General features: G+C 50.0%; 1 protein-coding gene across 4 annotated transcripts in view; it reads left to right on the top strand.

Annotated features, from left to right (window-relative positions):
- The window catches only part of EMID1 (EMI domain containing 1), a 49879-nt gene extending 34517 nt beyond the window's left edge, over window positions 1-15362 (top strand). Inside the window, exons 14-16 of one of the 4 annotated variants that reach the window (XM_055322616.1) lie at window positions 4716-4760; window positions 10048-10132; window positions 14587-15362. In XM_055322616.1, the coding sequence (XP_055178591.1) occupies window positions 4716-4760; window positions 10048-10132; window positions 14587-14711 (255 nt within the window). In that variant the 3' untranslated portion in view covers window positions 14712-15362. Of the gene's footprint in view, window positions 1-4715; window positions 4761-10047; window positions 10133-11055; window positions 11147-14586 lie in introns of those variants that run through there. The other 3 variants (XM_055322615.1, XM_055322617.1, XM_055322614.1) reach the window with 3 other exon arrangements.
- The last annotated feature ends 873 nt before the right edge of the window (window positions 15363-16235 follow it).

Below are 16235 nucleotides of genomic sequence, written 5' to 3'. Positions count from 1 at the left end.
GTCTCCCATATGCCCCTCCCCTCTCACTTTTTCCTTGAAAGTTACCTTGAAGGGGATATGAAATCTTGGCCAGGAAACTGAAGGACTTGGGACTGCAATAGTGTTTTCATTATTTTTTCCTACTCTGGGTAGAACTTTAGGAAGGGAACAATCTGGAAGATAAGTGGCTGAAATTCTGTTGAATTTGTGTTTCTGGACCATGACTCCTGTTACTAGAAAGAAGGGCCTTTGCTAGAATTGAAGTATTTCTTAGGAGGCCTGGGAAGAATATGATAACTCTTAGCTTGGGTCATCTTCAACCAAAATCTAGCATTTCTTTTTTGATTCTTAGAATCTCCACCTCTCTGCTCACAGTATCCATCTGTTCTTGCATGTTGTCAGTTTTTCCATTAAAGCCTTTAGCATATTACTCATTGTTTTTTTCTTTTTTTTTTAATTCCTGGTCTGATAATTCCAACATCCATGCTATATCTGACTCAGGTTCTAATATTTGCTCAGTCTCTTAAAACTGTGTTTTTTAATATAATTTCAATTTAATTAACATATACTATATTATTAGTTTCAGAGGTAAAATTTAGTGATTCAGTTGCATTCAACATGCTGTGCTCATTCTATCAAGTGCCCTCCTTAATGCGCATCACCCAGTTATCCCATTCCCCCACCCCCTTCCCCTCCAGCAACCCTGTTTCCTAGAGTCTCTAATGGTTTATCTCCCTCTCTGTTTTCATTTTATTTATTTTATTTTATTTTATTTTGTTTTATTTTATTTTATTTTATTTTTCCTTCCCTCCCCCTATCTTTTTTTTTTAATATTTTATTTATTTATTCATGAGAGACGCAAAGAGAAAGAGGCAGAGACACAGGCAGAGGGAGAAGCAGGCTCCATGCAGGGAGCCGGACATGGGACTCAATCCCCTGTCTCCAGGATCACTCCCTGGGCTGAAGGCAGCGCTAAACCGCTGAGCCACCGGGGCTGCCCCGTCCATCTGTTTTGTTTCTTTCTCACATATGATTCAAAATGGATTAAAGACCTAAATGTGAGACAGATATCCATCAAAATCCTAGAAGTGAGCACAGGTAGCAATCTCTGTGACCACAGCCACAGCAACTTCTGCTAGATACATCTTCAAAAGTAAGGAAAACAAAAGCAAAAATGAACTATTGGGGCTTCATCAAGACAAAAACTTTTGTGCAGAGGCGCTTGGGTGGCTCAGTTGGTTAAGCATCTGCCTTCTGCTCAGGTCATGATCCCAGGGTCCTGGGATCGAGCCCGGCATCAGGCTTCCTGCTCAACGGAGAGCCTGCTTCTCCCTCCGCTCTCCCTCCCTGCCCCCCTCCCAACTTGTGCTCATTCTCTCTCACTTGCTCTCTCAAATAAATAAATAAATAAATAAATAATCTTGAAATGCCGTTTATTATTTTTTTAAGATTTTATTTATTTATTCATGATAGAGAGGCAGAGGGAGAAGCAGGCTCCATGCCGGGAGCAGATGCGGAACTCGATCCCGGAACTCTAGGATTGCACCCTTGGCCAAAGGCAGGCGCCAAACTGCTGAGCCACCCAGAGATCCCCTGAAATGCTGTTTTAAAAAAAGCTTTTGCACAGCAAGGGAAACAGTCAACAAAACTAAAAGGCAACCTGGCAATCCCTTGTAATTTTTTGTTGGAAGGTAAACATGATGTACTGCGTGAAAGGAACAACAGTACAGAGACTTTAGTAACGTAGTGGTTAGATGTGCAGGTGGAGGAAGCCTTCTGGAGTCCGATAGTCCCGTCTCAGTCTTTCGGGAAGTCTGCGAACTTGACCAGTGCATCTTAATTTTGTTTTGTTTTGTTTTGTTTTCCCATTAGGTGGGACAAGATGGCTAGAGGGGGCTGATGGGGCTATTTCTCTTCCCCCAGGTCAGTTAGGCTGTGATAAGACCCCAGCAGGTTAGGCTCTCCTAAAATAGTTTGTCCTGAGGGCAGGCCTTGCTGAGAACGGAATGCTGGTGGGTGTGTTTCAAGATGGTTCCTTTCCCCCTTCTCCTGCTGAAAGCATGAGATTTTTCTACAGCATTCACTGTGAGGACCTAACGAGCTCCTGAGTGAAATTCACATGCAAAAAAAAAAAAGAAAGAAAGAAATTCACATGCATGTGCTGATTCACATGCATGTGTTGATTCCCCAACAACTGGGTCCCCCCAGAATGTTTAACTCTCAGAGGTGGCCACACCGAGTCACCAGCAATTTGTCAGTTACATTTAGGTTTTCCTGCATTGGCACTGGTTCCCAGGGAGGCTTCTGCTGAGGAAATTGTAATCCACCCCCTCTCCCTGCAATTTGGGGGGCAGTGGTTTGTCCTGTGACCTCCCTGCTTGGATAGCTCTAAGAAGAGTTGTTGATTTTCTAGTTTGTTCAGCATTTTACTTGTTCTTAGGACAGAATGGCAACTCCTGAGCTCCTTATGTGCCATACCAAAACAAGAAGTCTGTTTTGTTTTGTTTTTAAATCAAATTTGGAGACAAAATTGATTAAGATTTCCTCAACATGTTTTCTATTCCTGCACTCTCTTCTCTCCTTCTGGGACCTCAGTTATACTTAATACTCTCCCACGAATCATTGAGGCTCTGTTAAAAAATTTTTTAATTTTTAATTTTTTTAGGTTATCTCTACCCCCCACTTTGGGTTTTAACTCATGACCCCAAAATCACGAGACGTGCACTCCTCCAACTGAGCCAGCCAAGCGCTCCAGACTCTGCTAATTAAAAAAAAAAAAAAATTTTTTTTTTCCTCTTTGTGCTTCATTTTGAGTTGTTGCATTGACTTGTCTTCAAGTTAACTGATTCTTTTTTCTGTTATGGCCAGTCTTCTGTTAATCCCAGCTAACGAATTTTTTTATTTTAAGTATTATCCTTTTCATTTCCAGGATTTCCATCTGATGCTTTTTCAGTTTTCACAGATCTCCTGAAAGTCCCCATCTCATCACCCATTATATCAGTTCCACTACATTCTTTAACACACTTACCACAGATATTTTATTTTTTAAAGTTTTTATTTAAATTCCAGTTAGTTAGCAGACAGTGTATTATTAGTTTCTGGTGTGTACAATAGAGTGATTCAACACTTCCATACATCACCTCTAGCTCATCATGACAAGTGTGCTCCTTAATCCCCGTCAGCAATTTCACCCATTCCCTCCTTCTGGCACCTACCTCCCTTCTGGCAACCATCAGTTCAGTTTGTTCTCTATGGTTTAGAGCCTGTTTCTTAGTTTGCCTCTATTTTTCTTTCTTTCTCTCTGTCTTCCTTTTACTCATTTGTTTCTTAAATTCCACATAAGAGTGAAATCATATGATATTTTTCTTTGACTTATTTCACTTAGCATTATAGTCTCTAGCTCTATTATCATTGCAAATGGCAAAATTTCATTCATTTTTATAGCTGGATAATATTTCACTATATATGTATGTGTGTAGTGCTCGCTTCGGCAGCACATATACTAAAAGAATATGTGTGTGTATGTACATATGTACATATACATATGTAATATTTCACTACATATGTATATGTATATACAAACAGATATGATATATATATATAATATATGTATAATGTATGTATAACCATATCTTCTTCATCCATTCATTAATCAATAGACATTTAGGCTGTTTCCATAATTTGACTATTTAGATAATGCCACTACAAATATCAGGATGCAGGTAACTCTTTGAATTAGTATTTTTGTATCCTTACTGACTAAATATTTAGTAGTGCAATTGCTGGATCATAGAGTAGTTTTTTAACTTTCTGAGGAACCTTCATACTGTTTTCCATAGTGGCTACACCAGTTTGCATTCCCACCAACAATGCATTAGGGTTCTCCTTTCTCTGCATCCCCGACAACACCTGTTTTTCTTGTGTAGCCATTCTGACAGGTGTGAGGTGATATTGTAGTTTTGATTTGCATTTCCTTGATGATAAATATCACAGGTATTTTAAGCTTTATGTCTTGCTCATTCCAACATCTAAGTTGGCTCTGGATCTATTTCTACTGACTTATTTTTCTTTTGGTCGTGAATCACATTTTCCTATTTCTTCACATATCTAGTAATTTTTATTCCATTCTGGACAATGTAGATAATAAAGTAAAGAGAATCTGGATTCTATTATCTTCCTCTGAAGAATGTTGATTTTCTTCAACATTTGGTCTAGAGTGTGGGCTGGACTTCATCTTTGCGACTTTAGTTCATGGACCATCCAAGGATTAGAGAGTATTTATGTAGATTTCTCTCCCCTGCTGTGGCTCCCTGCTTTCCAGGATTTCCGTTCAATTTCCTCCTCCTTTGGCAGTCTTCACTCCAACATGTAATTCTTCAGCCCAATAAGACTAAAGCTGCCTGCTTGAGCTATTTGCCAGGCTGAGGGAGCTGGAATGTGCCCTCAGGGGAAAAGGTGTGTGTGTGTGTGTGTGTGTGTGTGTGTGTGTGTGTGTGTGTAACTCCCTTCTTTCAAAGGTCAAAAAGCCTCCAGTTTCTGGTTTATTTTTATTATGTTCCATTGCCTTCAAATTATGGTTTTTTGCATTTAACCTAGTGTTAATCCAATACTGGCCACGCTCTATTTCTCTGTCTTTTAGCTTCTCCCAATCTCTCCTTCCCTCTTTCCGCTCTCCTCCCCTCCCCCTCTTTCTTCCTTCCCTCTCTCATTGCTTCTACCTCTGTCTCTCCTTGCAGGGAGAACCTGGCCCCAAAGGAGACCCTGGGGAGAAGAGCCAATGGGTAAGCTCCAGCTGAGCACAGACCTCCCACTGACCCCTCCTGCCCTGGGCACTCAGGAGATCATTTGGAGGAGGGGGGTACCTCATTCAAATCCCCCCTGCAACCTGGTCTTCTGGGAAGGAGTCTTGACAGATCTCAGCTCTAGCCTCCTCCTCATCCTGTCCTTCCCAACCAGGCAGGGCCAGCCTTATCAGCAGACCCCACGCTCTCTGTCTATGTCTTCGTCCCTGTCTCCCCCTTCCCTCTGTGGCCTTTCCAAGCCCGGGTGACCCTGCCTGTTCCTACTAGATGGTTTGGGCTGACCCAGTCCAGACTGCATCCTCTGTCTCCATAGCCCCTTCCCAGCTAGGGCTTTGGCTTCTACTCTGTCTGCAGAAGAAAGGCAAGCATGAAAACAATATCCACAGGGGGCCTTGAGAAAGTTGTGAAGTGTAGGAAGGGAGGCATAGCAACAGTGAGGTACACTAGGTAAACGGGACAGGGGATCAAGAGACCACCGTACACATAGGAAACCCATGGATCATGGGAAGGGAGACCTAGAAACCATTATTTATACATCATACATGGTAAATGAGGTAGGGGACCTAGACTCCACTATTCTCAAAAGAGCTATAATTAACACGAGGTCCCAGACACCATCACATACATAGGAGAGCCGTGGGGAGTGGGAGGAGAAGCCTAGAAATGATCATTTACATGAGAGAAGCATGGAAAATGAGCTGAAGGGTTAGAAACCACTATAAACATAGGAAGTCCATAAATATTGAGAAGAAAGGCCTAGAAACTGTCACATGCACAGGAGACATAGCATATATGAGAAAGGGGACATAGAAACCACATGTGGGATCCTAGAAACCTTTACAATCATTGGAGAGAGTTGCAGTGAATCAGTTCCCAGGCCTAGAAATCTGCCCACCCAAGTGATGCATGGGAGGAGAACCAAAAATCCCAGAATGCAGGGACCTGGGAACTATTAGGACACAGACATTTGGAAAATGGGTAGGGTGGGGGTAGACACCCCTACAGGAAAGAAAACTGAAAAGCTATTCAGGAGGCTGGTATCATGCCTCCCTTTCTCCCAACCCCTCCTTGGTGCAGTCTGGTTGGGGTACCCTACTTCCCAGCAGGCACTAGTTAATGACATGGGATACACCTAAGCGCCTGCCTTGCCCTCTCTGCTCCTGATTGTGGGGTCAGTGATGGATACAGCCGTGGGAGCCCCTCACCCTGCACGAGTCCTCCCCCCCACCCCCCGTGTCTTCCCATGACTTCTGAGGCCCTGCTACCTCTCCGACAAGCCTCTCCCAGCCCCTCACTGTCACTCTACTCCCCACACACCCCTTCAACCCCAGTGGCTCCAGAGCCTCTTAAGCACACTGCCAGTATGGGCATGAGCTGGGCTGGGGGTCAGGTAGACCTGTGTGAACCCAGCCCATTGCTCCTCTAGGCCCCTTCACTGGCCACTCCCACTCCAGGAACATGTTTTCTACCCAGCCCAGGAGAGTTAGGAGAGGTGAAATGAGGCTGAATTAGACTATGCAGCTCCATCCCTGCATGGGGATTCCAGGAAGAGAATGGATGCCTGAACTGTTCCAACCCAGGCCTCTAACTCAGGACCACCTGTGGGAGGGGCTGCCCCAGAGGTAGCAGGGCCCTTGCCCATCCTCCTGCCTCCTGCCCCATTGCCCACCTGTACTTCTGCCCCTGCTTGCCACCTGCTTGAGGGGTCCTGCTGGGCTGGGGTAAGCATGAGGCTTTGGAGACTGGGGAACCAACTCTGTTGGGGTAGGTGGGAATGATGTCAAGTGCGGGGAAGGACCCTGAGGGGGCTACTCTCCTACTAACCCCCAGGTAGACCTGAACCACTGGCCAGACTGGCTCAGCAGTGACACCCAGTGGTCATGAGCATGAACTGCAGGCACTGCCCAGAGTGACTGAGCTGAGCTGGCCCATCTAGACCAAAGCTCGTACCCCCTTATTCGGACAGGAAAAACTGAGGTCCAACTCCTGCAGAGCAAATTGTTGGCAGAGTGGAACTGAAGCCCGGGATTTTCAGCTCCCAGGACCAGGGAAACCATCCCCTCCTCGGTGGGTGCCAGGTCCCAGGCTGGGCACTGTAGACATAGATATGATTTGGACAGTCCCTACCCTCAAGGTGGGTCACAGTGGGATGGGGGGATCAGACCAGTAACCAGTGGCCACAGGAGAGAGGGAGCTCAGCTGTGATGGCAGAGGATTTAGCATCCTCCTGGAGAAGATGAGGACTGAGGCCTGAAAGGTGCATTAACCAGACAGAGGAGAGAGAACATCATGTTCAAAGGCCTCAGGGCGGGAGTGAGCCTGGTGTGTTCAAGGAGCTGCAAATACTTGGCCTGGTACAGTGTGACAGTCAAGGGGTGAGACGGAGGCCAAACAGGCTTTCAGGACTTAAGAGGCCACATTGAGGAATTTGAACTTTGTTCTGTGGACAGTGGGAGTCATTGAAGTATTAACAGCAGGGAAGGGACACAGAGTTTTGTTTGCAAACAGCTCCTCTGACTACGGGTGGAGAAAAGACAGAAGGGAGCAACACGGGAGAAGCAGAGAGACAGCAGGAGGGAGTCTGTTGTGGTCATCCAGGCAAGAGACCAGGGGGCTGGAACTGGAAGGGAGAACAGTGAGGATGGATGGATGTCAATGGATTAAGAGATACTTGGTGCTAGTTTGGCTGTAACAGAGAGTGAGAAGTTAGGCAACCTTTACAGTAGAGAGCCAGGAGAAGTTGCCCTACTGGGTTCTGTCCAAGGAAAGTGGGAGCTGTCTGTGTTAAAGCTGAGTGGGGGTGTTCAGCAGGCCCTGGACACTCAGTCCAGGCCAAGAGGGGATTGGGGGGTTATCAGCACAAACAACAGGCCACTCATCTTAGAAGGGATCCAAATAGCAGGATTTTGTTTTTCATTTTTTCCTCCAATTTCCTTTTTTGTTTGTTTTTAATAAAGATTTTATTTTTAAGCAATCCCTACACCCAATATGGGTCTCAAACCTACAACCCTGAGATCAAGAGGCACATGCTCTACAGAATAAGCCAGCCAGGCACCTCTCTTCCAATTTTCATTGGGGAGATGTTCAAATATGCAGAAAACTCAGTATAATGAATATCATTCTGCCTTCCTGTAGACTGACCAACTATTAGTATTTTGCCACATTTGCTCTTTCTCTTTATTTATATTTATAGACTTTTTAAAAATCTATTTGAAAGTAAGCTGCAAACCCCATCCACATTTCCCCTAACACATCAGTGTGTATCTCAAAAGAATATGGACATTCTCCCAAAAAGCCCCAATACAACCCACCATCACATCTAAGAAAGCAGACATTAATTCAATGAAATGATGACATCAAGTTCTGTATCACTTAACTTATATCAAATTTTACCAGTCATCCCCAAAATGCCTTTCTTAGCTTTTTTTTTTTTTTAATCTAAGATCTAATCAAGATTCACACATTGCATTTGGTTGTTCCATCTCTGGTGTCTTGTAATCTAGAACAGCCCCTGTCCTTTGTTTTTTTAGATTCCATCTATTTATTCACAAGAGACACAGAGAGAAAGGCAGAGACATAGGCAGAGAGAGAAGCAGGCTCCCTATGGGGAGCCTGGTGCCAGACTCAATCCCAGGACCCTGGGATCACGACTTGAGCTGAAGGCAAATGCTCAACCACTGAGCCACCTAGGCGTCCCTCCCTGTCCTTTCCTACTTTCTCTTGACTTTGTCTTTTTGTGAATATTCCACCATCTAGATTTGTCTGATCATTTCCTCGTGATGAGATGCAGTTAAATGCTCTCGGCAGGAGCAGTAGTGGAGGTAGTGCCTTCTTATTACATCTTACCAGAAGGTTCGTGATGTCAGCTTGTCCCACTGCCCATGCCGGGAGGCTTAACATAATTTTTGAAGGTCATCCATTTTTAGATCCTGCTCCTGTAATACTTGAAGAAGGATTACTTTGGTGTGTGGCCCATGGTGACCCTGTGGCTCTTCGGCTGCAGTGGCCACTTAGTGGCCTGAGGGTAGCGCAGTCCTTATGCTGTGGACAGGACACCCGGGTTACAATGGACAGTCCCAGCAATGCCACAGCAGGCTCACAGACATGGTGGACGGTCTCTCGGCTGTTAGATGTTTTGGTGAACTGTAAAGGGTTGGACCTCTTGTAACAATGTACATGTTCTGGCCCTCTGTTCACTTAGTCTGTACGAAGTAAAGGATGCCGAGAGAGACTCCCAGATACGTCAGGGCTGGAATAGTTCTTGCTGTCCTGGTGCTCTGTTGGAATTACCATATCAACATTCCGGAAATAGCTTTAGTCTGGACCAGGAGAGAGGAAGAGTGAGGGAGTGAGGAGGTTCAGCCAGACTGTGGACCCCGTGCTGGAGAAGGAAAGGACAGACAGACAAATTGGAAGTGAACACGAGGGCTGGCAGGAGCCCGGGGTGGCAGCTGATGCTGTTGCCAAGGGGCAAGCTGGGGGAGGGGCTGTGGGGCCCCCCTGCCACATCCCTGGGTACTGCTCAGAAGGGAGGGTGGGGCTTCGGGAGCCTAATTCCAGGATGTCCAGAATATGGACTTGGAATAGTCAGAGCCTGGGGAGGGAGGAGTCCAAAGTGAAAAGAGCTGGGGAGTGGACTGAACTTCAGCTCTTCCAGCATTTTAAGCACAACTTCCCAAAAGTGATGCCATGCAAACATTTTATAATTTTGCTTGCATATATTCATTTTGATGTGAATGGAAAGGATATTGGTAAGTAGCCTGTTCCCACTGATGGAAGCCGTTAGAGTGAGATTAATGCAGTATTAAGGCAAAAAGTGACTCAGTTTAAAGAATATTAAGTCAACAAGAGTGCAGGTGGCCAGGGATGTGGCAGGAATCCTGCAGGTGTCAGGCAACAGAGATTGAGGTGTGCCCCATGACAGCCTCTAGGGCAGGTTCAGTGGCAGGCTCTGGGACAGTGGCATGGCCCCTGTGGATTGGGATCCCCCTGCCACCAGTGCAGCAGATGTGCAGGGGTGTGGGCAGAGAGCAGCCAGCTGGAACCCATCAGGACTTACTGAGGGGGCTGCTTCCACCTGTCTTGCCCGCCCCCACCCCAACTCGTCCTCTCCCGGTCTTATCCTGGCTGTCCGAGGGCCGTGGGCTGTGGCTGGTGGTGCAGGGCTGCAGGTGCATGTCCGGGGTGGGGCATGGGCCACCAACAAGCTTTGCAGGGCCCCCTTCCTTGCCCCCTTCACGGCTGCATCTGTCTCTTTCCTCCGCAGGGGGAGGGGTTGCACCAACTACGCGAGGCTTTGAAGATTTTAGCTGAGAGGGTTTTAATCTTGGAAACAATGATTGGGCTCTATGGTGAGTAGAGACAGACAGACGGACAGACAGCCCAGCCCCTACCCGCTAGCCTTCCCCAGGCCTTCCCGGGGTGGAGCTGCCTGGACCCAGTCATGAGACTGGAGAAGGTGCCTGCCCCAGGCAGGTGAGGACCTGAGAGAGCAAGGCCCCCTATCCCTCCATGGCTGGTCCCTCTTCCACAGGTGAAAAGGGGGCCCCTAGAAACCTGGGCCTACCACCTCTGTGGTCAGACCTGCGCCTCTGGGCGTTGTGGGTAATATGGTTTCCAGGCCTGCAGGGGAAGCAGAGGTAACAGTTTGGAAGAGTTTGGAAGAACTTCGGGGCAGTGGGGCCAAACTCCAGACCACCAGGGGATTGTGGGAAACAGAGCTAGACTGCAGCAGAGCAGGGGATCGTGGATAATGAAGTCAGGCTTCATTCAGCTCTACAGAAGTTGCAGGTAACAGAGCCAGTCTCCAAGCTCACAGGACAATAGGTTACGGAGCTAGACTCTGGAAGTTCAAGGGACTGTGGATGATGAAGCCAGGCTCAGGCCGCTCCAGTGCCGACCTCCCCTCCCCCAAAAGCCCTAGGAGGCTCTCACAGGGCAGGCCTTCTTTGGCCCCAAGTATCTCCCTTACAGTTGCACTTCCCCCTCTGGTCCTCATAACCCATCCTGCAGGTCCCTTCAGGGGCCAGAGAGAGCCAGACCCCCACCCCAGGCATTTACCCAACACTTTCACCATCATCTGATCACTTGAGGAGCCAGGCAAGCCCCCTCCCCACTTAGAAGGGGAGACCAAGGTCTCAAGAGAGACTCACATCCAGGCAGGCTCCTGCCTCGAAGCCGGCCGGTGGCTGCCCCTACACCCCACCCTCGGCTCTCCGGCCCAGCCCTTGGAGGCCGGACTCGCACCGTCTTGCTCTTCTTGATCTCCCATCAGGCTCCTAGCTTACAGAGCTTCCTGCAGCAGCAGGCTCAGCTGGAGCTCCTGGCCAGACGAGTCACCCTGCTGGAAGCCATCATCTGGCCAGGTAATGGCAGGGCGGGCAGATAGGGGCGGCCCCTTCCAGAAAGAGCCTAGGGACACAAGTCACCTCCCACCAGTGGACCCAGGCCAGCAGACACTCCTTCTCTAATTCTTCCAGCCGACCAGTAGACGGTGTCTGACACTTTGCTGGCAGGGACAGGCTCCCAGATAAGACAGACATAGTCCTGTTCTTGTGGAGTGTAGGGTGCAGGGATGCCGGGGTTGCCCTGGAACTGTTAAACCGAGGGTGAGGAATACCATGGTGGAGTGAGTGCTATGACAACACAGAAGTGCCTCTGACCCAGGCTGGGCATCTCAGGGAGGGCTTCCTGGAGGAGGTATCATCTATATGGACCTGGAGGGCAAGGATCAGTATGAATAAACAGGCAGAGGAACAGCATGAGCAAAAGCCAAGAAGCTTGACTGTTCTATGAGGCTGCTAAAGAGTGACAGCTGAGGATAGAGAATCTGGCAGGGCCCAGTTTGAGAAGGCTCTTAAAGGGAAGTAGAAGGCATGGAAGGAGCTTAGACACCAAGTGGACTGCACCCTTCCTTGTGCCTGGCTTTTCATGGTGGGGCTAAGGAAGGCTCTCCCCATTAAACCAGAGCCTGTGGGTGGCCCTGGAGAGAGGCAGGGATTGACCACCCTCCAGGCTGAGCTCTGGTCCTCTTCTACCGGCTAAGAGGCCCTGTGGCCATCCTTCTCCCCACTCCAGTGGCCCCATCTCACAGCCCAATCCTAGTAAACTAGTCCACAAAGGCCTTGGACATCATGTCCAACTTTGCGTCTATTTTACATTTGGGGAAACTGAGTCCTCAAGCAGGAAGGAGGGCCAGGATGACAGCCAAGCCTCTTTCATTCAGCAAAACTGTAGGGTATGCCCCTACTGAGTGCCAAGTCAGGGCAGATGCTCTGGGCCCATCAAGCAATAGGGTGCCCTCAGTGTCTACAGAGATGAGGGCCATGGGATACAGGAGCACCAAAGGATGTGAGTGAGTGGCAATCACTTCCGGCTGTGGGGTGGAGAAGTCTTCTTGTGAGAGGGGACACCTGCATTGGGTCACGGAAGAGCCCTACGAGTGTGAGAGCAAGAAGATAGAAAGACAAAGGGACAAAGGCCTGCAGGCTGGAAGGGGCATGTAGTCTGCTTCCAAAGCTCTCCCCACCTTGCCTCAGGGCTTCTCTAGCTTTTAGAAACATCAGCGACCATCTCCCAGACTTCCGCTCCCTTTAACAGTTTAGGGCCCAAGGACCAAATCCCAGGCTTTTTCAGGTGCCCCCCACCTCCTGTCAGTATTGGGAGAGAAGCCAGAAGGGACACATTGTAGCCCTTGGTCTGTACCCCACCTCCACTTTGGTCACCTCTGTGTCCAGCAGCCCAGGGAGAGAGTGCCGGTCACCTAAGAAGGGCTACGCCCACTCACTGTGGCCACAATCCCAGCTGGGTGACCCCAGGAGCCAGCTTGCATTGTGGCCCTAGAAGGGAGGTGAGAGGAGAGCAAAGAAGGAACTTTCCCCATCATCCCATCATACACAGCAGGAGCCTATCTAAAGACCCAGATTGGGCTTATGTTTAGGTTATAAGCAATAATGAAGAGATAGTATCAGCTGTCACACATCCTGGCCACCGGGCTAGGAGATTCACACTCAGCCCCCTCCCCCTTTTTTTTAAGATTTTATTTATTTATCCATTCATGAGAGACACACAGAGAGAGGCAGAGACACAGGCAGAGGGAGAAGCAGGCTCCATGCGGGGAGCCCGTTGTGGGACTCGATCCCGGGACTCCAGGATCACACCCTGGGCCGAAGGCAGGCGCCAAACCACTGAGCCACCCAAGGATCCCCACACACCCAGCCCTTTTAACAGGACTGCTAGGTGAATGCTCATTTCACAGATGAAGAAACAGAAGTGCAAAGAACTCACACGATCTCAGAGTCATAGCGAGAGCAGTGGGGAGGCCTGGGATCCACCATAGGTCTGTCCTCTAAAGCACTGGCTCTTGTTGCTCCATCAACAAAAGTTTACTGACACCTCTGCTCTACCAGGCACTGAGGAGGGCCCTGGGGAAACCAGGGGCCCAGAATATGATTGTGTCTGAATAGCATCTCATGACCAACTCACAGTGCAGGCCTGCAGGAGACCTGGGTCAGAATCACACTTAGTGTCCATAATAATCCAGCATTTACTGTGAAAACCACTTTGCACTCCTGGTCACCTTAAATATTTAACCACAATGGTTCCCCTGTTCCGGATGAGACTTGAAGATTCTGTGACTTGCCCAAAACCACATAATTGGTACATGGGGGGGGGGGGGCCAGGAGTTGGCCCTAGGGGATGTGGGAGCCTGAGTTCCATGCCCCTCTCCTCCTGAAGAGGCATGGGATCTGCTTGACTGTGACCACACACACCTGTCTGACCCAGGGGCCTCAAATTTCAGACCAGAGGTGTATGGGAGGCTGGGGCACACAAGGTCAGAGTGCTAGACAGCTGTGATTATGAGGGTGTAGCCCACTACCCTGGCAGTGCCCCAATGGGAAGCTGGTGCTCACCAGAGTCCAAGTGTCTCTCCCTTTGAACAGCATTTTGGAGGCTCAGCCAAGTTCCCCATCCTAGGGCTCTACTCTTTGAGTGTTCCTCTCAATAAATAGCCCATTCTGACCTACCTGAACTACTTATTAAAGTTAGAGAGGGACTGAAAGTTGGGAGAAGACTTCTTGGAGGAGTTAGGCCTCATTTGAGTGTTGAAGGATGAGTAGGAGTTTTCTAGGTGGCAAGAATGCCAATTATTCAGTTTCACTCTTGCAGGACAACCCGTTTCCAGGTTGGGGCATGTTTCACCATAGCCATATTAGAACTAATTTTAATTATTGGAGTTGGCCAGGACTTCAGAGTATATCTGGAACTATCCCTCCTGGTTTTAGAGATGAAGCAACTGATTCCCTGACAGAGATTAGACTTACCCAAAGCTGTACAGTAGGTGTAGAGCCTGGCTTTCCTCAACTCCTCTCCACCACAGGTGCCCTAACCCAAGGAGAGGGGAAAGTCAGTCTATTCCCTGACCTTAGCTTACCCAGCTGTGAAAGGGGGAGGATTCAGGGCACATCTCTAGCCCCTGAAAAAGAACTATACTTTTATGGAGCATTCACTACCTGCCAAGCATTTCAGAAAGATGGCAGGTTCATTTATCCTCACTTGACAGAGAAAATCAAATCAAATAGAGGCCCTGAGTGCTCTCATGGGGGTGGGGAGCTGATAACTCCAGGCGGGGAAGGGGAGGCACTAACCAGCTTGTAAACAGCCTTCTTTCTCACAGCTCTGCCTCCCAGATGCCAGGGCACAATGCACCTGGCAGCGTATCCAGCGCCCCAGCCCGGAGGGCTGAAGGGAGATAGGCACCTCACACAAACCTCACTAACCCTGACTTTCTCCTTCCCTCCGGCAGAACCAGAGGGGTCGGGGGCAGGCCCTGCCGGCACGGGCACTCCCAGCCTCCTGCGGGGCAAGAGGGGAGGACACGCAGCCAACTACCGGATCGTGGCCCCCAGGAGCCGCAACGAGAGAGGCTGAGGGTGGGGGCGGCCCTAGGGGCAGACCAGGCCAGGCTTCCCTTCCCAGCCTGGACTTGGCCAACTGCCTCCAGGGACCGCCCATCGGTATTTATTAATGTCCTCAGGGTCCCTTCTGCCCCTAGGCCTTTGGGATGGGCAAGTCTTGGTCCTGACTCACCCTGTAAGCCGAATAGGAAACTGAGAAAGCACAGTAGCCTGAGAGGGAGGGGCAGGCAAGAGGTGAGGCCTTGCTCAGGGCCCTGGGCCTCCATCTCCCTCTGTGAACTAGGATGCTGCAGGCCTGCAGAGAAGGGGTGGTTGGTTCGAGTCTTATCAGCTGCCCAATCCTCGGGGCCTGTAGGCGCTGAAGGGACCCAGGAGCTGGGGCTCTGCTGGGCCCTTGGCACATGCAGGGCTGATGGGGAAGGGCTCACCTCCCCCTCCTCCCCAAGCAAACCTTGGGGAGCCCAACACACTCCTCCTCTCCTTGATTACTGGTGCTGGGTCCCCACCCTGAGCTCAATAGGCAGGACGCAGGGATTCCTTGCATAGGTCCTGCCCCAGAAGCCCCCAGCCCCTCCCATGTCCCATGTGGGGGTGGGGGCATGGAGAGGGAGGGGCCCCCTGGAGGTAGACATCTCCAGCCAATAAAGGCCCCCAGTCTAATGTCCCCTTGGTGTGTCTCACTGTGTGCATAGATGGGGTGTGGCTGGGCAGGGCCAGGAGCCCTGCCCATGCACAACGCAGAGCTGTGAGGTGAGCCCTTGTGGGGCTGAGGGGGCAGGGGAGCAGGGCAGAGGGGCAGGCTGCCCCCACCCCCTGGCCAGGTGCCCAGCAGTGGTGGCAGCTTCTGAGAGGCCTGGGGAGCAAGGGGCTGCCAGGCCTTGGTGCAGCCCCCAGACTGGGTGACCGGCAGCCTCCCAGTCTCAGCTTCCTCACCCATAAGGGGAGGGTGTGGCCTTCAGGCTGCTGGGTCTGCTTCCGGTCTGTTTCCGGTCTCTGCAACCTCTCCCCTCTGGCTCCAGCCTGGGGTAGGGCCCCCTGACGTGGATTAGTACGCAGGCTGCTCCAGGACACACAGTTCCCCGCACCACTGCCCAAAGTCCAGCTTCCCAAGCACCCCTCGGCCCTCATCTCTCCCCACTGCCCATCGGCATCTCAGGCCCATGCTCCACCTTCTGCCCTCTGGCTCCTGAGACCAGGGCAAGGGCTGAGGGGGCACCAGGAGGGAGGAGCTGCCTCTTCAAAGCTGCAGAAGCTTCTCCCCCATGGCACCCCCACATTGCTTCCTGAGCAGGGGGCCCAGCAGGACACAGGCACCAGCCATGGAGCCTCCCAGGCCTGAAGAGATGGATGAACCGGCCCCCAGTCCAGCAGGGGCACTGGGGGATATTCCTAGGGGACAGGGAAAGTCTCCTGGAGGCGGGTCTTCGTGGAGGTGGAGACCTAAGACTAGGGAGAAACTAGCCGGGAAAGGAGCCATGGAGAATGCTCCTTGGCAGGGGGTCCAGCCCAGCACAAGGTCCTCTGCTCCAAGGTGGAG

The sequence above is a fragment of the Nyctereutes procyonoides genome, unplaced genomic scaffold, assembly GCF_905146905.1.
Source record: "Nyctereutes procyonoides isolate TBG_1078 unplaced genomic scaffold, NYPRO_anot_genome, whole genome shotgun sequence".
Lineage (NCBI taxonomy): Eukaryota > Metazoa > Chordata > Mammalia > Carnivora > Canidae > Nyctereutes > Nyctereutes procyonoides.
Note: the sequence above shows the minus strand (reverse complement) of the source record. Positions and strands in the feature narration are given on the sequence as shown.